General features: G+C 45.7%; 1 protein-coding gene across 1 annotated transcript in view; it reads left to right on the top strand.

Annotated features, from left to right (window-relative positions):
- Positions 1-17,149, top strand: part of TMEM272 (transmembrane protein 272) — a 34,973-nt gene extending 17,824 nt beyond the window's left edge. Inside the window, exons 3-5 of the mRNA XM_079136190.1 lie at positions 1,989-2,048; positions 6,905-6,987; positions 13,445-17,149. Of these exons, the coding sequence (XP_078992316.1) occupies positions 1,989-2,048; positions 6,905-6,987; positions 13,445-13,807 (506 nt within the window). The 3' untranslated portion in view covers positions 13,808-17,149. The remainder of the gene's footprint in view (positions 1-1,988; positions 2,049-6,904; positions 6,988-13,444) is intronic.
- The last annotated feature ends 5,035 nt before the right edge of the window (positions 17,150-22,184 follow it).

The following is a 22,184-nucleotide window of genomic DNA, read 5'->3' as shown; positions in this document are numbered from 1 at the left end:
TGAAGGGGGCAGCCCCTGTCCTGTCCCTTCTGCTCTGAGTAGTCAGAGCTTGTGTCACTTGGGGAACTTGTGGGTTGTAGCTTTGGATCTCAGAGATAACTGAGATCAGGAAATAAATCTGAGATCTTCCATAATTCAAAATTGGAATGGACATTACAGGTTAAACCAATTCAGCAAGTTCAATATAGCTAAAAGCCCCAACTCAGGCTGGTTGAACTAATGAAGGGGCTTACTGGTTCACGTAAACACGAGTCCTAGAAGTAGCTTAGCATCCCAGGCGTTGCGACTCACTGTGTGACAAAGGCCATTGAGGACCCAGTTTTCTTCTGCTTCTCTTCCTCCTGTGGTGTCAGCCTCATTCGTAGGCTGGTTCTCCTTCATGGCAAAATGGTCACCAACAATCCCCAAAGCCACTGGGAAAAACTTTGTTTCTGGCAGTTCCGTCAGAAGAGTGAGAAGGCTCTTTCCTTGTTCTCAGTAAAGCTCCCCAAAGGAGCATGAGCCCATCCATCAAATGATACCCTCTCCAGTGAGTGGGACCATGCTGATAAACTCAGAGTTAAACTATCATGTCCCTTTCCACACCCAGGATGGAGTGAGCTTCTGCCACACAGCACAGGAGAATGGGGAGGTGGGGACCAGAGCAAAAAACTGGGGTGATGACCTTGAAGGGAACCAATAGACACTGCGGAGGCCACTGCCATCTTAGAGAACCTATCTCAGCTCTCAGGACTGGCAACAGGACCCCGTAAAAATGTAAGCATGTGATGCTGTCCAGACTTTGGAAGTGGGAACTGGGTGCAGTTCTACCCAAAAGATATTCTGATTCATAATTAAAAATAATGCTGGCCAGCAAAACTTATGTGTGCAGGCTACTTCACAGATGAGGAACCAGAGAAGTAGTAAAGCCTAATTGTAATGTTTGCCACATACTGAGCTCCTTGTGTGCTTCTGCTAACCCCTTGTACAAGAAAGGGAGATAAGACTTTAGGAGGTCAACAAATTTTCCCCAAAACCACATTGGGAAAAGTGGCAGGGCCAGGGTTTGAACCCACGTCTGTTCAGTTCCCACACCTCTCCTCTTTCCCAGGGCCTAAAAGGTGAATTGGTGTCATGAACAGGAAGAAAAGCTCCAAATGAGTTCAAAATTCTGTCACACTGTGTCAGTAAGAGATTTTAGGAGACCTCCATTAGTATTAGTCCATTTTCCATTGTAACAAAATATCTGAGGCTGGGTACTTTATAAAGGAAAGAGGTTTATTTAGCTTACAGCTTTGAAGTCTGAAAGTCCAAGATGGGTGACCATCTGTTCAGCCTCCTATGGTGGCCTTTTGATTATGTCACAACATGGCAGAGGAGAGGAAAAGGAAATGATCTTGTCCAAGGGCAGCTACTCCAATGACCTAGTTTCCTACCACTAGGCCCCACCTCTTAAAGGTTTACCATCCCTCGAGACCATCTCTTAACACCACCACACTGAAAACCAAACTTCCAGCACATGAGCCTTTGGGGACACATTCAAACTATATGCAAACCATACATATCAATAAATGGAAAGGGGGAAAGATGTCATGAAGCAAATTCTTTAAGTGATAAAGAATTTACTCAGGAAAGAGAAGAACTATCTTCCCTGGGTATAGGCTCCCAGGAAGCACAGGGTCCGTCCTGCCTGGCTCAGTGAATGCCAGGAGGCTTCTGGCCTCCTGTACGAGCAGAACAGCAGTTTATAAATCCCTTTTCTATAAGCTGTCAGACTTGGACAGGTCACACAGGAAGTCTGGGCCTTCAAAATGGCAGCTTGACCACACAGGTGTTAGGCTGTCTCAGAAATGCACCCGGCTGGGCAAGCCCCAGGCTGACTGCGACCTTCTCCTATCTACTGACTGGCAATTTGAGGGAAGGTCAGGTTTCACAGCACACGAAGTAAACCACAGTGCAAAAGGGAACTACAGGGCCTGTGTTTCTAACCTAGCTCCTTCTCCTTGCAGCCTGCTCCGTCTTTGTGCTCTCGGCTCTCCTGGTCCTGCCGCTGTCCATGGCGTTCACAGGTGAGCTGGCAGCTGAGCTGCCAAAAGCTGCGGGTCAGCAGGGGTGGAGCAGGGGACCATGACACTTAATGTTTAAGCATAAACTGCATGCTTAAGAAGAGCTGGCCAGACCAGTCATTCCCAATTACCCGTTTGCTGTCACAGAATGACTTGGTGAACATTTGAAAACAGAGATTCCTGGTCCCTGCCCTGGAAGATATTGATGCAATATGTCTGGGGCTTTTAAAACTGTCCGCAGATAATTCTGATCTTCCTAGCCCAGGTTTGGGAGTCACAAGGCTCAAGTTTGCCCCAGGCCCCTTCCCGGTTCCTATGTCCTCATGAGGCAGCCCTTTGTGAACAATGTGAAAAATACATCCTAGGCTCCGGACGGTAAGGGCGCACTGTATCTTGTTTTGTGGGCTGAATGACTAATAAATGCTCCCATAATTGCATGCATTAAACAACTTTATAATCTGCAAGTGTGAAGTACAGGGGAGGAAGCAGGGAAGGGAGTAGGGGTGGGCTCCTTGAGGGCCAAAAATCACTGCCACATGTCAGTGGAATTAATCGCATGCTCTTGAAATTGCTAATGGGAGCCCCTGAGACCTGCACACGGATCGTAGCTGCCCTATTTACCCTGAGGCCTAGCAAGCCAGTGTTCCAGGTTCCAAGCTGATAGCATATGGGGCAGAAATTTAAAAAGGATGCAGGTGTTACTGAAAAACAACAACGAACCCAGTATCCTATTTGCTTAATGAATACAAGGTTTTCTAGGGTGATGAAAATGTTTGGGTACAAGGTTTTCTAGGATGATGAAAATGTTCAGGACCAAAAAAAGGGGATGTTTGCACAAGATTAAGAATATGCCAAATGCCGCCGAGTGGTTCCCTTTAGAATGGTTGATTTTATGTCCTGTAAATTTCATATTAAAAAATACAACAAATCTGAAAATAGAAACAAACAAAAACAGTACCCTTAGAGCTATACTATATGAAAGGTAACAGCCTGATTAAAAAAGAGAGAAGTAAAAAAAGAAACAGCTGAGTCAGGCTCAATGGCGCACGCCTGTAGTTCCAGCACCCTAGGAGGCTGAGGCAGGAGGATCACTAGTTCAAAGCCGGCCTTAAGCAACTCAGTGAAATCTAAATAAAATATTAAAAAGGCCTGGTAATGTGGCCTAGTGGTTAAGAGCCCGTGGGTTCAATCCCCGATACCAAAAAAAAAAAAAAAAAAAAAAAAAAGAGAGAGAGAATACAAACAGCCTGAAGAACAACAACAGAGAGGGAGAGAAAACAAAATTTCGAAGTTGCCCAGAACTAAAAGAGCAAAAAGATCTGGGGCCATTTACTGTAAGAGGAAAACAATTCAACCACTTGCCCAGATTCAGAAGCTACCATGATTAGAGTTAGTTCGAAAATTAACTTTTATTTATGGCTCTGCTCTTTTAAGAAGAGTTTATAAGATGTGAGTTACAACCTGCTTGGGAAGTCGGAAGTGCTCCTTTTTAGTGTTCAATGCAAAATCTGTAGCGTAAGAGAGACTGTGGAGCTTATGGCTAGCTGTTCACCAATTCATTCATCATGCTGCACAGATGGGACAAACTGCCATGAACCCATTGACATGGTCACTTGCTAAAATGACTACATCAGTTGCAGAAAGTAGGTCTTGGGGATTTGCTGCTTATCAATTGCAGAGCTTGTGTTGGAGTGATGAAAAGTCTTGGAAATGGATGGTGGCGATGATCACACAAGATGTTGATTGTAATTAATGCCATTGAATTGTACTCTTAAGTGGTTAAAAATCACCAAGTTTTTATTTGGCTATTATGTCACAATAAGAATTGTCAACACTCGCTGGGCATGGTGGCACATACCTGTAATCCCAGCAGCTCAAGCGGCTGAGGCAGAAGGATGGAGAGTTCAAAGCCAGCCTCAGCAACAGCAAGGCACTAAGCAACTCAGTGAGACCTTGAGTCTAAATAAAATACAAAATAGGGCTGGGGATGTGGCTCAGTGGTCGAGTGTCCCTGAGTTCAATCCCTGGTACCAAAAAAAAAAAAAAAAAGAATTGTCAACACTCAAGCACACAGTACACACACACACACACATATACCCATAATGTTTTGTGTGTGTGGGGGGGGGGGAGCAGGGCATTACTTCTAGTGGTTGTTATCAACTTCTTTGGGGAGAGTTTGAAAAAGCCAAAGGGTATCACTGTGATACTGCAGATCAAAAGGAAAGAAAAATAGAGTTCAGGTGGGACCTAAGCCACATGTGAAGAACGCAGGGGAAGACCATGTAGACTAAGTTTATTGGGATCTTTCCAAGCCATGTGTGTGTGAATCGACTCTCCTGTGAGCAGCAGCTGTTCTTATTCATTAGGAATGAGCAGATATAGAAGTCATTACTCAGTGTTCATTTCACAGCTGGCTTTTGAATGGAAAGGCAGTTCATACCCAACAAATTTGGCCTCAGATACTTGAATGTCTTTGTGTGGAAAGGTTGTATTGAGACTTGGAAAGCACTTCCGTTTGATAATGAATTCAGCCAAACATCAGAGATAACTGGAAAGGCACGTCTCCATAGGTTGATGATCCAATGAATGTGTGTATTTGACTTCACTCTGTTTTGGGCCCTGAATTTATAGCTCTCTGTATATTTAGAAATTTTCATTAATGTCAGTGTAACATGATGTACTTATAGAAAAATGGTTTATTTCTTCTGCTTAAGTTCCCATATCCAGGTATTTATGAGAAATAAAATGTCAAATCAAAGTTAAGACTTTAAATGTGTTTTAAACAGGAGACTGGTTCTACAATGAGAATTCCCTTTTTTGAACTCTGTTGACAAATTAAATCAAGTAATTTAACTGTGCTGCCGAAACAAATTAAGCCTGAATCTCAGTGTAAAGATTTATTTTTTGCTCGTGCAAATTCCATAGTGGGTTGGGAGTCATCCAGAGCCTCAGGAGACTTCCCCAGGCAATGTGACATGACCTACTATACAAACTGCCTCAATCCTGAGAGACAGGCTAGTTCAGCCCTGGTTTCCAGGTGGTCAAAGCAGGAAGCAAAAGAAGAATGATATATCAGCTTTTAAATGATTGGCCCCAATGTCCCACAACCAACTGGTCAGAACTAGTCACACAGCCCCGTGTGCACACAGGGGGCTTGGCAATATGGAGGTACATATGAGCCATCCACACTCTGTACTGAAGAGATGTGTGTTTGAACCCCTCTGCAGCCTGGTCATCGGAACTAGTTTTGTTAATGAAGGAAATAAGACATTTCTTCCTTGTGTTTAAAAAAGATGCATCATATTATTGGTTAATAATAGGCTTAGAAGATAAAGACCTACAAAAAGTAGAGAAAACATTGTTGTGGGGAGACAAATTACCATTAAGAAAGCGTGTGGGGGTCTGGGCTGGGTTGGGTCAGCAGTATTCCATACCCAGTTGCTAAAGATGCGTTTCCCAGCTTGGGGGTCCAGTGTGCAAAATGGTGGGTGGTAATGATAAAATGACCCTTACTAACACAACAAAGGGCCCCCTGCACAGGTGGAAAGGATTCCCGCTGGCTCCTCTGCCACCTGGCTCCTGGAAACAGTGCAAGAATAAAGGCCTCATTTTACTCCGTGGATGCATTTTGGGAATGTGACCCATAAATTGAATCTTATTTTAAGCATATCAAGGGAACTGAGTATTTAAAGGGATCCTTTAAATCCTTTTGTGAAAAGAATCCTTGAACACATGAACTGTCATACACCAGCTTTTCAAAAAAGCACAGTACATTCATAACCACTTAGCACCCTGACAAAAGGGGCAGCGACATTTGTCCGTGCTTTGTCTGATGATTCATTTATTCCTGGAACTGTAGACCAGAGGCCTGACTCCAGGGATCCCAACAAATCAGGTCCACCTACTTGCCCCAGACACCAAACAGAAAAGCAGAGAAGAACTTTAACCAATATGGCCCCACCGGGAAGGAGAAGTGAGATCCAGCATCTCAGCCCTGCCTTTTGGGTGCTCGCAGCAGCTTTGGATTTAAATAGAGGAGGAACTGCAGCAGGGGCAAGAGGTGTGCGTAATCAAGCAGGCTTGGCCAAACTGGCCTGGGTGATCATTCTCCCAGTTCTTGTTCTGCAAGGTGGCTCTGGAGAAGTCCTTATCTCTCGAGGGGGCAATTTTCAGTTGCTGCTCAGCATGTTTACCTATCAGACCTGCAATCCTGGAAGGGGCAGTTCCCAGGAGATGATGGCTCCTGCTTAGGCGTCTCATGGTGGAGTGACATCCTGTTCCAGCTGTCCTGGAAGCTGTAGTCCTTCTAGATATCACTCCAGGGGTCTGGAACAGGGTGCTGCAAATCCTGCCTCAGTCTCAAAGGGAACTGAGATAGGTTAGGTAAATTTAGGGCTAACAAACCTTGTGTTACTAGTTATTAGATGAGCGCTCGTTAAGTGATTAACCTGCCGACATGCCAAGTTGAGCAGTCACCTGACCAAAGGTGAAGGTAATACAGGAGACAAATACAAAACGAAGTCCGAGATGCTAAGCTTCACCTGCCTTTAGTTACCCACTGGGCATCTGCAGGCCCAAGTAAAGAGTCACTGCTTTTAACAGAAGCAACTTCTCTAGTTCCTGTTATACATTTGCCCTCATTCTGCCAGGACAGTGGGATCTACAGTGTCAACCCACTGAGCATCCTGAGGACCGGGTGGCCGGTGGGGCTAAGCAGATCCCACCAGCAGGGTGGGAAATCGAGTTAAGGTTTATGGAACTAACATTTTGGCTTTTGTAGGTGTTAAGCTCATTTTTGTGACCAGGTGTGGTGCTCCTGAGTGCTTCTCTCTCAATCCCTTTCTGTTTGCCCTGTGTAGGAATGAAGTTTTTGGAGGACTGCCCCATACAGCCTCTCATTCCTTTATATTTGCTAGTGGGTGGGATCGTCGGTGCCTTAAAGGTAAAGTTTTTTTTAATTTGTTATTTTTAGTTATACACTATGGTAGAATGTATCTTGACATGTCATTCACACAAGGAGTATAACGTCCATTCTTGTGGTTGTACATGATGTGGAGTTTCATTGGTGGTGTATTCATACATGAACATTGAAGAGTTATGTCTGATTCATTCTATTGTCTTTCCCATTTCCATTCCCTCTCCCTTCCCTTCATTCCCCTTTGTCTAATCTGATGAACTTCTATTCTTCCCTACCCCTGCCCCTTGTTGTGAGTCAGTATCCGCCTATCAGAGAGAACATTCGGCCTTTGGTTTTTTGGGATTGGCTTATTTCACTTTCTATGATAGTCTCCAGTTCCATCCATTTACTGGCAAATGCCATAATTTCATCTCTTTTTGGCTGAGTAATATTCCATTGTGTATATATACCACATATTCTTTATTCATTCATCTGTTGAAGGGCATCTAGGTTAGTTCCATAGCTTAGCTATGGTGAATTGAGCTGCTATAAACATTGATGTGGCTGTGTCACTGTAGTATGCTGATTTTAAGTCCTTTGAGTATAAACCAAGGAGTGAGTTAGCTGGGTCAAATGGTGGTTCCATTCCTAGTTTTTTGAGGAATCTCCAAACTGCTTTCCAGAGTGGTTGCACCAATTTGCAGTCCCACCAGCAATGTCTGAGTGTCCCTTTTTCCCTACATCCTCACCAACATTTATTGAATTGTATTCTTGAAAATTGCTATTCTGATCGGAGTGAGAGGAAATCTCAGTATTTGAAACTATCATTTGTCCTTCTTGCATAAGTTTTATTTTATTGGCAAGGTGGAACATTTCCATTAATTGTCAGCTACTCACAGAGGTACTAGGACAACGGTCCCCTAAGTGAGGTTGTTGAAGCGACAGGGTTGTCTTCAGAGACTTAGACTTTTCTAGATGAGGGGCCTTCACCACGGGTTGGATATCTTTGCAGTAGCTTTTTTCCTGCTATTGAGTTCACTGTGTTAAATTCTAGTTTGGGTCTGACGTGAATTGCTGCACAGGAGTGACCACTGACTGCCATTTTGGCCATTGAATTCATCATGACCTTTCTTCGTGCTTCTTTTTCAAAAAAAAAGTGTCCTGTTTTGGTGAACACATGGGGTGTGTGTGGGTGGGGGGTGGTACTGGGGAACCTAGGGGCATTCTACCACTGAGCTACACCCCCATCCCCTTTTATTTTGAGATAAGATCTTATTAAGTTGTGGAGGCTGGCCTCAAATGTGCAATCTTCCTGCCTCAGCTTCCCTAGTAGCTGGGATTGCAGGCATGCACGACGACACTCAGCTACAAGGTATTTTGTTTAGTCGTTTGTTTCTGTTTTTACTACATGTCAGTTGACCACATGGAATTAAACTGACTTCAGTCATCAACCAATCATTAAACTCTGGTGTCTGATGCTAGGAGAGCTTCTCCCTGACTCTCAAGCCCATGTCCTCCTAGAGAACTGATTTGCTCATGGGTTGACATCTGTTCAAACGGAAAAGGAGTCGGAAGAAGAAATATTAAGTGGCGGAAGAAGAAATATTAAGTGGCATGCGTAGCTGCAATTAGGTTTCTAAAATCCCTGTTCCACAGAAATGTTACATCCGCCAAAAGTGCCTCAGGTCAACCTGTGCTTATCAGTGACTCTTCCTAACCATCCAAGCCCACCTCACAGCTTCCTATCAAAGCTAGAAAACATAGCATCTATTTTTCCAAAGTAGACTCGTAAAAATGAAGCAATAACACAATAGAAAACAGAATCAAGAGTGCCATATATAAAATTTTATTCAGACTCACTGTCTGATTTCTTGTACCAACATCCTCCTGATGCTGGGGTCCTTCAGAAGATGCTGGCCGGAGGCACTGGTCATGCTATTGATTTAAGACATCAAAAGAATGTCTTTAAAATTGTGTTCTCACATGTAACTGGTGTCCATAAGCTCTGTGACATCTTGAGAAATGTCTGACTTTGAACTAACCATTGGAGCTTCATTTCCCAATAGCAGTCTGGTGGGCAATGTTCTGGAATGTACAGATACACGTTCTCATCCCTGTAACAACATTCCCCAGGAATTCTCCTGAGACTCTGTCTGGCTCCAAAGAAACCCCGAGGCTCTCTCAGCTCAGCGCAGCTGCATGTCCCCTGTGGCTCCCAGGTGTTAGGCAATGCTTTGGGCGCCATGGAGATGCTCAAAACAGGGCAAAGTTTTCAGCAGTAATTACCTCTGTCATCTACCCCCCACTGACTGCCTCATCACCAGGCTGCTACCTGGAACTTTCCTGTAGAGGTGCTACTGTCCATAGGGTCTTTTCCTCCTAATAACAGCCAACTTTCCCTTTACAAAAGCCAACTCAGAACCCAAAGGTAATTTATTTTAATGAACAAACCAGGGCTCTAATAAGCAGCATCGATTTTTTTTCCTGGCAATCTAAAACTGTTTGAAGCCAAATTAAATTTTTGTGCTCATCATGGTGAGGTAATATACAGTGAGTCCATAACCATTAGAGCAGCGGCAAACAGGTTTATGGGGTCCCCAGAGGCAGAAGTTTACTTGTGATGATCATGCTTTGTATTTAACCCCCTCAGAGCACTGCCTGTCAAGCCCAGCATCTTTTGTGAAATGCACCACATAGCATCAAGGTATTGCATTCAAAGAGAAATCAGAGAAATGAGGTGGCATTTCCTGGAGTTGCCAAAGAGAGCTGAGGGTCATGAGCTACTGGAGCATGAAATGCATTTAGCAGGTTGTGATCTGATTTAAAAATAAGATAAAACAGAAAATATTAGAGTGCCTAATAAGTATTACGTGATACTATATACGTACCCACGTGGGTTTGGGTAAATTGACCATATAATTTGTCACCCAAAGTAGAATACTTTTGAGAGTACAAGGGGACTCTAGTAATCATAGTGCCAGGACAACAGCACAGCCAGGGCTTCTCTGAGTCCCCAAGGACTTACAGTCACCGATTTCTGGGTCATGATGTAAAAGGTACTTGTTGCTCAGGGTCATGTTAAAAGAAAGTTTCAAAAACACTGTTCTGGTGGCCATTATCTACCCAACACTCCACCTAACTCCAATGTCCCTCTTCCTAGGGATAACTGCCACTGAGAGTGCTTGCCTTTCGCAGGTACTGTGCTGGGATCTGTACCCCCATTTGGAATTCATTCAGTCCTCAGAGCGCCCCCATGAGGCAGGAACTTGCATCAGGAAGTATTCTTTTGAGTACAATAAACACCAATAACAACAATAAAAAAGAAAAACTCTAACTTGAAAGGTCGTTTATTGGAAGAACTCACAACTCAAAATGTTGGTGGACAAGAAAGGAACTAGATGGCTCCAGAAAGCCTGGGCAGCAAGGCCCCCTTACTGTAGCTCTCCCGGGGTCGGTGGTAAAATACAGGAGCCCCAGCTAGTTCTTGGGTGCAAGAACTAGTTTGAGGAGAACAGCCTGATTCATGGACCTTGGGTGTGGCTCCCTGGTGTTCCAAGAGCAAGGGAACAGACCTCCAGGAGGGCAGGCAGCACAATTTATCCTCCTTAGACATAGGACAGGTGGGGGATTTGCCCAAAGAACGAGGCCCTGCAAGGAGGGGAAATGGCTACTCACAGCAATCTGCTGGGCAATATTCTGGAATGTCTGAGCTGGACTATCATCACAGACGAGGAAAAGCAGAGGCGGAGTTCAACCCAGGTCCCTCTGCTCCAGTCACAGGGCTTTCTCATCTTCCCTAAACCCATCACTCTTTGCCTTTGCCATGCTACTCTCCTTCACAGGAGGTCCCCCCAACCTCTCCTCTCTTGAGGGGGTCCTGAGTATGCCCCCCTTTCTAGGAAGCCCTCGCTGGATGAGCCCACTCCATGCCTGACTCCTCTAAGTCTCTCACTACTCTCAGAAAACCATCCCACCTCCCAGCCAGGCTGCAGGTCTTATTTCTGGAGAGCCTGAACAGGCAGACCACGTGGGAGAGCTCTCCTGGCGTAGGAGAGACCACCCTGATTCAAGCGCCATGTGCTATGCTATGGTACGTGTGGTGGTTAGAGAGACGTGGGCCGATGCCCATCTCACTTTGCAGGGGAGGTGCTGGGTATTGAGCCCAGAAGTTCCTTTCCACTGAACTATATCCCCAGTCCTCTTAATTTTATTTTTATTTTTGAAACAGGATCTCACTATTTGCTGAGGGTCTTGCCAAGTTACTGAAGCTGGCCTCAAAGTTCCAGGCATCCTGCCTCAGGCCTGTTACAAGCGTGCACCCCCAGACTGGCTCCATCTCATTCTTGCACTTACTGTGGACTAAGTGGAGTGACTTAACTTCTCTGAGCCTTAGTGTCCTCTTCCAGGAAGCAGGGCCAATCCTATATAGCTCATAGGTTAGTATAAGCATTAAAAGATCTGTCATAACATACCAAGTTTTGGACTAACTACTTTACTTAGGTTTTGTTATTTTTTCATAAATAATAGTTCTCCATTGAAGAAAACAACAGAATATAGATAAGTAAGAAGAACATCAAAATCCCCTGTAAATTACGCTACACAGCAAATATCACTGTTGACCCTATAGCCTAATGGCTCCAGTTTGGGTCCTTCGTGCACATATTTACTTAGTACCTATGTGCTGAATTAATTGAGATAACATATACTAAGCTCCTCACCCAGCACCAAGATGTTCTCTTGTACAATGTCTGTTGCCAGCATCCCTGTCGCCGGCACAAAGGTGACTCCCATGTCTCGGACATAGCCCTCACCTCTCTCTATTCACCTCCAGCCTCTGACCACGCCCTGCTGGTCACCGTCACCTGCGTGTTCATCCAGAATTTTAAGTGGAACAAGTTCAAGCCTGAGGTTGTCACACACCCCAAAGGCACAATTCAGGCTCCTCTGCTCTCCAGTCCTCTTGGTATCATTGTCCATATCACTGTCCCAGACAGGAGCCCGTTGGTGACATTTCTTGTCTCCTTTTCCTTCCATTTCCTTCCATTTCTCCCCTCGCCAACCTGCCATGCTCTTGGCCATCAGAGGATTCTGTCTAAGCCTTGCTGTCCTTGGGTTAGGGGTGCACTGAGGTTGGCGGTAGGAGGGGTGGAGCTGGGAGGCTGGGACAGAACAGATAAGCAGATTAGGTGTTCAGGGGAAATCACAGACCTAGTTGCTACGCAGAGGGGAGCGAGAACTGCCAAAGGTTTCCCTAGACAAGAAGGCTTGTGTGCTTCCCTGGCTGTTTTCCAAGGGGACACTGAGACACAGGGTCTGAGGCCAGTCCAAGTTAGCAGCAATGGTGGTTCTCTGGGTACTCAAATGGAAACCGACTTTCAAAGGGGTGTCAGACTGGAGTCCGGCTGGGGCCATCCACCAGGGTTAGAGATGGTCCTTGTCCCTCCAGAGTCTTGCTCAAGGAAGAAGGCTTGCGCTCTTGAGAGGACAGAAGGGACAGTGCCCTCCCTCTGTGGCCACACAGGAACGGCAGATCCTTGAGATGGAGAAGAGTGGAAATATCCCAGGAAAAAGCAGCTCGGGTGGGCAGAGGAAGGACAGGAAGGGACAACGACGCCCGGAGCTGCCAGGCCTGTGAAGTGGCCTGCATGTGGAGGGGGATGTTCCTTCTAAGACAGAGGGCCTGGCGGCGAGGCCCGTTGGCATGCACCAGGTATCACTCCCTCACTGCTCTGTGCCGTGCAAATGTGCCTGAAAGATAGAAGGGCTTTCGGTTCAAGCCTCACTATAGGGGTGAGTTTATGCCAGCAAATCCCTTACCCAAACCAGCTCACCACCCAGGAGGGAAATGCCAGCAAGCTTGCTGACTATGGACTTACGTCTTCATTCCTGCCAGTTCTAATTCTAATTCCTCAAATGAAATGTCCTTCTTTGGCAGCTCTTCTAACTCCAGTATATATACTTTTTTTTTTTTTTTTTGCCGTGCTAGGCATTGAACCCAGGGCTTTGTGCTTGCAAGGTAAGCACTCTACCAACTGAGCTACATCCCCAGCCCAGTTTATATACTTTTCATGATCGCTCTCTCTCTCTCTCTCTCTCTCTCTCTTCTCTCTCCTCTCTCTCTCTTTCCTCTCTCTCCCTCTCTCCTCTCTCCTCTCTCTCTCCTCTCTCTCCCTCTCCCTCCCTCCTCTCTCTCTCTCTTTCTCTCTCCCTCTCTCCTCTCTCTCCCTCTCTCCTCTCTCCTCTCTCTCTCTTTCCTTTCTCCCTCTCTCCCTCTCTCCCTCTCTCCCTCTTTCCTCTCTCTCTCTCTCTCTCTCTCTCTCTCCTCTCTCCTCTCTCTTTCTTCCTCTCTCCCTCTCTCCCCTCTCTCTCCTCTCTCTCTCACCCTCTCTCTCTCTCCTTCTCCCCTCTCTCTCCTCTCTCTCTCTCTCTCACCCCCTATGCTCCCTCTGTTCCCCACGACTTTTCCACTCTACCTATGACCCTCAACCCTTCCACGATCCAGGTGTCTCTCCTGCTGTATGACTCCACCAGGATGCGGCGGCTTCTGTCCAAGGCTGTGGTGATCGACGACGATGACGATGATGAATATCCCTGGAGGCAGAATGCGCACAAATACTACGTTCACCTCATCCTCAGCCTCTTTCTCTTCCTCTGGTTTATTCTGGGGAATTACTGGGTCTTCTCTGTGTACCTGCCTGACTTTATCCCACCTTTCCAGCAACCCCAGGCATACTGTGACAAAACCCTGTACCTCTTTGCCCTCGGGGTCCTGGTGCTCAGTCACACCGTGCTGGTCTTGCTGGTCCTGTGCAGCAGTTGTGTCTATGTGTGTTCCAGGTGGAGATTTGCTGGCGATGAAGCCTGACAACCACTCCTTCTGGTGTCTGCACATGTGGGTGCACATGGACACACATGCACAATTTGGGGAGAAAAGCATGCTAGCGAGTCCACAGAACCTTCCATCTGGGCATTTCAGAAACCAACAAAAATGCACCGAGGAGTCTGGCAGACTTGAGAAAGCCTTCCCTGTCTGGACATGGGGAAAGCACTTGGGCTCCTCTCTGGGTATGAATTTATACTCAGGAGTTTTTCAAAGGATTTTTCTTTTGAGAGGATGAGATAAGGGGAGCTAAGAGAGGAGAGCTTTTCCAACCACAGGGCAATTCCAAGCACTGTGGCGGAGGTTGCTGTTGTTACTGTTGCTACTGCTGAGGTCACTCAGCCATCAGCACCATGAAGTGATGGGTAGAGATGCTCATTAGTAACTCCAACTGCCTTTTGAGAGAGTTAAGGAGCAGTCAGGATATCCCCAACCCCAAATCAGAAGGGTTTGATCTGATGGGTGAGGACTTCCTAAGGACAGTTATAAAATCTGCCACGTTCAAGGAATAGATTCCACAGAGAGGCTCTGGCTGGCCTGCTGGGGGCCTTGCAGTGAGCAGCGTTCCTCTCATCTTGGTTTCTGTGTGCTGCTACCGTGCATTCTGTGCTTGGCATGGACTCCATTTCTGTTCCTGGTAATCTGTGTGCTTGTGCATGGTTTCATGTCATAAACCAGTCTTGTAGCCGAGTGCGGTGAAGCATGCCAGTAATCCCAGCATCTCCAGAGGCTGAGGCAGGAGGATTGCAGTTCAAAGCCGCCTCAGCATCTTATTGAGGCCTGAAGTGACTCAGTGAGACCCTGTCTCTAAATAAAGTACAAAAAGGGTCTGGGATGGGCTCAGTGGTTGAGTTCCCCTGGGTTCGATCCCCAGTACCAAAACAAACAAACATAAAACAGTCTTGTATATTTCTGGCCAGGTTGCATGAAGTAAGGTGCCACTAGTGCAGGTGCTTTGGGTTTCTGAGCTTAAAAATATTACCCAGCAGCTCTTCTGTTTAAAGACTTAGTTAGCTTGGGAAGCTTTTCCTAAGTCAACCATCTGGAAGTCTAGGATGATACCAAATAGCAACAACTAGCATTGCATCTTGCTGCTGTCCTGTGACATGAAGTTTATGGGAGCCTGGGTACAAGGTTAGAAAGTGGGTAGTTTCTCTTGCAGAAGTGGCTCTTTCGAATTTTCTTCTTTCTTCCTTTTGGAGTACTAGGGATGAACTCAGGGGTGCTTTACCGTTGAGCTTTTTATTTTTTTACTTTGAGACAGGATCTTGAAAAATTACCCAAGCTGACCTTGAACTTGTGATCCTCCTGTCTCTGCCTCCTGAGTCTCTGGATTATAGATCTGTACCACAGCACTTGGCTTACTTGAGAATTTTTGATGAAGACACTGTCATGGGTGTTTCTAGGGAAGCACCCCGGGAGAGCACAGCACCTGCTTAATTGTGCTTGTATCTCAGCTTATTACCTCTCCATGGTGCCAAGCTGCTTTCTTTTCTTTTCTTTCCTTCTTTTTTGGGGTGTGTGTGTGGAGAGTTTAAAATCAGATTAAGCCCCAGTGGCCATCAGTGCGAGGCACCAGCCTCTCTCAGAAGTGTCAGCTCAAACCAAGAGGCTCACTCTTCCCCATGGCTTTAAGGGAAAAGAAACCGGGAGTTCCCATTTGAGTTTGGAAGGACTCTCTAAGGAGCTGTCACCTGGAGTCACCTTTGATCCACATTTCTCCCAGGGGAGAATGTGCCTGATGCGCCCTCTGCTGGGTAAAAGGAGAACAGCCCTTATTCTGCCCCATCCCTTTACATTAAGGGTGGAGACAGACTCTGGTCACAGCCACTGGCAGGCAGGTGTTCCATGCCCCACCCCCACCAGGCAATAATGCCTCAGCCACTTCCAGTCACTTAGCCAATATTTGCACACAAACAAAGCTGAAAGCCAATAAAACCCACATCTAAGCCTAATCTAGGGCACATACCAACCAGTACTTTCCTTCGTGTCCCTGACACTAATTCCTGTTCAGGAACTTGTAAAGAATGTTCAGGTTCCAGCTTAAAATAGTAAGCCAAGACCACATAGACAGTTAAGAAAAAGTCAATTTGGTACTCATTTGTTCTCTCCTGTTTACTCCAGTTAGTTAGATCTTACAACTGAGGTTACAAGAAAGTCTTGAGATGGAATTCACACCCCTCTGGGTCACAGATGGAGGGAGGCAACAACTGGACAGTGATTGACAGCTCTGCTCATACTGGTGGGTGTCTTGGGTACTGGGGGCAAAGCAAGTGGAAGTTCTCCCACAGATTCCAGAACTGTCTTTGCCTTACCACGAAGCTAAGACATTCTGCTGGGCCTTGTGAGTGACTCACGTGGAGTCTGCCCAGAGAGAGGGTATGGAAGGAGGATGCACAGTTGACTTCTTCATCCAGAGGAGAGCCTGTCACTGACTCTCCCTAATCTGTGAGCACCAAATAGGGAGCCCCAAGCTGCTCCCTCTTGAATGCTTCTGAGGCTGTTGCCACAGGAGCTTGACAAAGGTGCAAAGAGACTGTGAAAAACCATAGCTAGAAAAATGAGTGTTAACTGGGCCCAGAGGCAGACACCTGGGAGGCTGAGGCAGGAGGATCACAAGTTCAAGGATAGTGTAGGCAACACCACAAGACAATGAATGAATGAATGAATGAATGAATGAATGAATATCTGTCAGCAGATGGCAGATATGGGCTACTGTTTGTGGTTACATGAGTAGTGCCCTGTCTCAGACACTGGACTTTCCCAGTTTCTGATAAACCTGGATACTCCTGGAGTGTTGCAAAATCTTTATCTTGATATAAATGATTTATCAAATATGCCTATTAAAGTGGAAAAAAGTTCTCTTCCTTAGAAATGTCTTGGAAAAGAGTTTTCTTTTTCTCTTTTTTCACAACAAACTTCAAGTCTTTAAATACTATATTTGATTAATAAATTAAAAGGAAAAGTACAAGGAAAACATACAGTTCAAACCAGAACTCTAAGAAATGCTGTGATGGTTAGAAAGCAGAAGTTTTCAGTCTTTTTGTTTTGTTTTGTTTTTGTTTTCCAACACACTTTGTCTCTTGCCCCAGAGGGAATGGTGGAAGAAGTATGCTCATTCTTATACCTAACTTCCTGCATTGCTATGGAGAATATCCATCAAATCATTACTAACACCTGGGCCAAATTTTTAGTTTTTAATTTCCTGGCAACCAAAGCAGTAGGATGATATGATGACCACCTATAAATTGCACCTTTGACCTGGAGTAAAAACTACTGCCTCTGGAGAAATACAGGCTAAGCCAGGCACAGTGGCTCATGCCTATAATCCCAGCAACTAGAGAGGCTAGGGCAGGAGGATCGCAAGTTCAAAGTCAGCTTCAGCAACTTATCAAGGCCCTAAGGAACTCAGCAAGACCCTATCTCTAAATAAAATATTAAAAAAAGGGCTGGGGATGTGGCTCAATGGTTAAGCACCCCCTGGGTTTAATCCCCGGTTTAAAAAAAGAAGAAGAAGAGGAAGAGGAGGAGGAAAAAAAGAAGAAGGAAGAAGGAAGAAGAAGAAGAAGAAGGAGGAGGAGGAGGAGGAGGAGGAGGGGAGGAGGAGGAGACAGAAGAAGAAGAAGAAAGAAGGAGAAAGAAGAAAAAGAAATACTAAGTGTGAGAGAATGTTCACATGCCTCAACTCAGGGGGTGATATGCATACTCCATAGCAGGCTTTGAGTAATAATTGGTTAGGCCCCTCTGTGGATGGTACAATGAGGCATAGTTTAAGAAAAGTTCCAAGACCCAGGAAAAATGGTCTATAATTGTGTGTGTGTGTGTGTGTGTGTGTGTGTGTGTGTGTGTGTGGTTTTAAGGTCTGGATTAATCCAGAGTTGACATTCAGACTATCTAGAAAGTGAGAGCTGCCTGGTACTATCATTTCCCTTACCTGGGGGAAAATCTTGATAGATGAGCATGGTTGTAATTGCTGGTATGGCCCAAGTACATGCTGAGTGGGCTGTGTGTACCTGCAGAATAAAGTGTCTACCCAGGGGACACTTCCATCTTCCCTCCTCAGTGGTAATCCGGAAAATGAACACAGGAACACCCAAACTTTTGGATGCTATGAAAACGCAAAGGAGGGATAATCAGTTGTTCCCATCTGAGAAAAGACTGCAGTAAAGATAAACTGTATATTGAACTCAATATTCTTTGCCTGTCTTGATAGAAATGACGGTAATGAAATCAGTAATGAGACCATATCACTGCAGTCAGCCACATCGGTGGTTCTCAAACCTCAGCAAACCCTCAAAACTACTTAAGAGTTTGTTTCAAATGCAGAGTCAGAGCCCCCTGGAATTCAGATATGTGGGGCTCCCTAGTTATGATTCAACAGGCCAGGGAACCATAAATACCCTCGGGTCTCACATCAGACATACACTGACCAGGCCAGGCCATCTCAGTTACCACCAGGAGGATAATATGATCTTAATCCCAGTACTTCACATCGTTTCCCTCTATTTTCCCTCTATGAGAAGAGGCGAAGTGGTCGATGGCATTCATTTTTGCCTGACTGAGTCTTGGGCTGCATTTCTTCATGGTCATGCTTCATGGTCGATGAAATCAACTTTGCACAATTTGTTCCCCAGCACCTTCCCTGAATAATCCCGGGGGAGGAGAATCCTCCAGTTCCTGAGATGCTTTGCTTGTTTGTGTTTCCAATGGGATTCGTGAGGCTACGGCTTATGCACACAGACACTGGCAACCATCACAGCCTGAAGGAGGCAAATTTTGTCCATCAAACTCATAGTCCTCAGGTGGGTAGATGATCTGCAGTGGAGTACAAAATTGAATGAGCAGAAAATCCTGCTCCGTGATTCCACTAGTAATTTCTCATTATATGAATATAGAACTAAGAATAAAATAAATCTATTTTATAGAGATCAAATCTCAATAGTTCACTCTTCAGGTCGGCTTAGTGTCAGCAACTGAGTTGTGTGGGCTATCCTGGGAGACCCCATTATGTCATTGTGAGCAGAAGTAAAATAGGAGGGGAAGGTTTTTTCAAATACATTTTTTGGTTTTGTCTGAATACTTTCTTTTTACGTCATTCAGGTTTTAAAATTTAAATTTACTGGGCTGGAGTTGTGGCTCAGTGTTAGAGCACTTGCCTAGTATGTGTGAGGCACTGGGTTCGATTCTCAGCACTGCATATAAATAAGTGAATAAAATAAAGGTCCATCAACAACTAAATGTATATATATTTTTTTATTCTTCTGCATTGTGAAGAAATAAAGCTATGCTTTGCAAGCAGCATGGACTGCTGGAATTAAGGTTTAGCACATACGACATGTTCTAATCAGACTCCTAAAAAGCCTGGTGACTCAAAACATTCCTCTGTTCTGATCACTTATTCACCCCATTAGTGAGGGAGGGTCCCTGCCCCAAGTGATGTGAGATGGTCAAACACACCATCCCTCACCCTGAACAGATGAGATCACTAGCAGCTTATTATTCACTTAGACTCACAGTCCCAGGGCAGAAGGACACAGCAGGCAGAAGGCTCGCCATGTTGGGCCACCTGGGTGTTGCACTCAGGAACCCAGTGAACCAGCAGGGAGGATCACGCTTTGTAGTAACCAGAGGGTGGGGTGCTCCCGCGTTCCCATGGGAATGCTTGATTGGCTTGTTAGCATTAACTTTACAGACTGGGGGGAGGGGGGTGGAACCCATTATTAGACTGTTAACTGAATGAGGGGCGGCCAGCCCAACTGCTGGGAAACTAGTCAGGTGGAGTCCTTTCCCACTGTCAGGGACATTTCTGGGAGCTCATGGTTAGGCCTTTGGGCCCTTGTGAAGCTCAAAGTTGTCAAGGCAGCCTATGAAACTTTAGGCCTTACCATGTGTCCTCCTAAGTCAATCCCTGCCTTTACTTGGCCTTATTCCACGGGTTACTTAGTCCTGGATTTGAATTTTCTCTACAATCAAAGGAGAAAAAGTAAAGAGGGAGACGTGATCAATGGTAAGATATATACAATCTAGGAAGTTCAGGGAAAACAAACCAAAACAAAACCAGGGCTCCCCTCCAACCATCCCAGGAACACCCTCTGCCTCCTCTGGGCATCTCTGAGCTGCAGCACAGCCTCTCCCCAGCCTTCTGAGGACTTTCCCAACAACCACAAACTGCCCGTTTTGATTCAGTTCCCAAGTCATTGGGGAAAGGGGTTACAGCCCAGACTCCCCAGGGATTCCTTTTGTCAGTCCAGTGGCCTCTAAGCAGGTCTTGCCACCAACGCCTACCCTCCTTCCAGGATGAAGGATGCAGGTGGCAGGTCACCCACCCATTCCAGGGACCTGCCTCTGTTGACAGGAGTGGCTGCCACCCACTGCATGATAGTCACTGCTCTGCTCCCCACCCTCACTGCACAGGTGCCCTTAGCTAAAGACTGAGGGGAAGAGGGAGGAAAGCCCAACTCCCTGTTTCAGGCCAGGTCAGCCTCATGCTCCAGAGCCCCCCAACTTCCCTGGAATCCGATGGAAGATGGATGATTTTATTGGAGCCACATCCTTTCTCCCAGGCTTCCCTTTGCCTGCCTGGCTTCCCTCCCACCTTTCTGGTGTCCCCTGAGGTCATGCCCTCTGGGGGAAATGCAGAATATTTCAAGCCCCCACCCTAACTGCCAGTCCCAGTGTTAATTTTTTAGTATTCTTCCAGAAGAATATAGTATTTATGTATATTTGTGTATTCGAATATGTATATTTAAGCCCATATGTGAACTTTTACATAAATTACATCCAAGTATTCATATCATCATGGCCAATATTCCTAAGTCTCCTTAACTGGCATGGTCTATCATTTTTGTGAATCAAAATGGGGAAAGTTGTAATATAAAATTTTATTTTGCCTCATGATGTTATTTCTGCTTTCGTGTGCCTAATGAAGCAAGCCTCTGGCTGAGCCAGAACTCCTGATGAAGGTCGTGTCAGAGCCTTTTGGATGAAGGCATGTGACTTTCCTGAGGGGCTGGGAAAGGAGAGGGGTTACTATTTAACAGGTACAGAGTTTCCATTTGGGAAGGTGAAAAAGTTCTGGAGATGGATGGTGGAGGTGGCTGCAAAGCAATGTGAAAGCACATGATGTCACTCAGCACTGATTCAAATGGCAAAGTGTATGTTATGTGTATTCCACAGAATGACCAAATCACACAGTTCTACACTGCCTGCAATGCGGGATGCTTTGGTCATCCTGTGCATATGTAAAGACACGCCCGCCACAGACTCAAAACCCACTCCTGTGCTTAGCCGATGTTGGTCTGAGTGCCACCCCGAGGTGCTGCCTGCCTCTGCCCTAGGGGTTGGGAGGGAGGAATGTTCTAGAGGGAACTGTGGGGATTGTAAACTACCCTGTCACAGATGGGAACAAATTAACTAGCCAATAAAGGGAAGGGGAAGTGTCTGGCCCCACTGAAGTTACTAAAAGCAGGCTAAGGATAAGCCACCAAGGGACAAGTCTGTCTTTAGCCAAAAAAGGGTTAAGCATGTGACTTCTGGACACAAAACTGACCACTGGAATCCTGACCCTGTTCCTTTCTAGACACCTGCCATCTCAGACATGCCCCTCCACTTCTCCAAGCCTCATTTTTATCCTTTGTAAAGAGCTTAGAACAAGGCTTGGGACACAGTATGTGGAGTATGAGCATTTGTTAAATAAAAGTTCCTTCATTCTATCCTCACTGCTCTACTGTGCTAATGTTCAGTTGTACTCCTATGTCAAGGGGAAACTGAGGCTCAGAGAGATGAAGAAGCTCTTTTGAAGATGTGTCAGAACTGAACTCAGGTCTCCTGATCCTGGACTCCAGTTCTTGACACGTCTGGTCCATCTCACTGCCAATGTGTCCGGTCCCTGTGGGGTGGTCCAGCTGGAGAAAGAAGGGGAGATTTTGCACAGATTCTATCTGAACATATGGTTCACGCACATGGTACAAAATTCAAAAGTACAGAAGGATACTCATTGGAAAGGAGCCTCGCTCCCACCTCGGCTCCCCACTGCCAAAGTTCCTGCCAGAGGCCTGCACTGTGATTAGCTTCTTGTGAAAGGAAGAAAACGCTTAAATCAAATTGATCTGTCCTTTGTGAAGTTGCTTTAGACAGACAACAGATAGCCCTGGAGGGAACCAGTCTGTAAAAGCTGAGAAGCATCAAGGGACTTAGGGAGGCAACTAGAAAGAGATTTTAAATGGTGACTGAGTTACTGAGCAGCAGGAGAGTGGCTTGGTGTCTTCCATGCACATCTTCCTTGGGCAGCTTCTCTCCCCCACTAGTGTGAATTCCAGAAAATAGATAGTCACCTTGGGTTTCTTATAAGACTTTCATAATT

Source organism: Sciurus vulgaris (assembly GCF_902686455.1).
Source record: "Sciurus vulgaris genome assembly, chromosome: 4".
Taxonomy (NCBI): Eukaryota; Metazoa; Chordata; class Mammalia; order Rodentia; family Sciuridae; genus Sciurus; species Sciurus vulgaris.
Note: the sequence above shows the minus strand (reverse complement) of the source record. Positions and strands in the feature narration are given on the sequence as shown.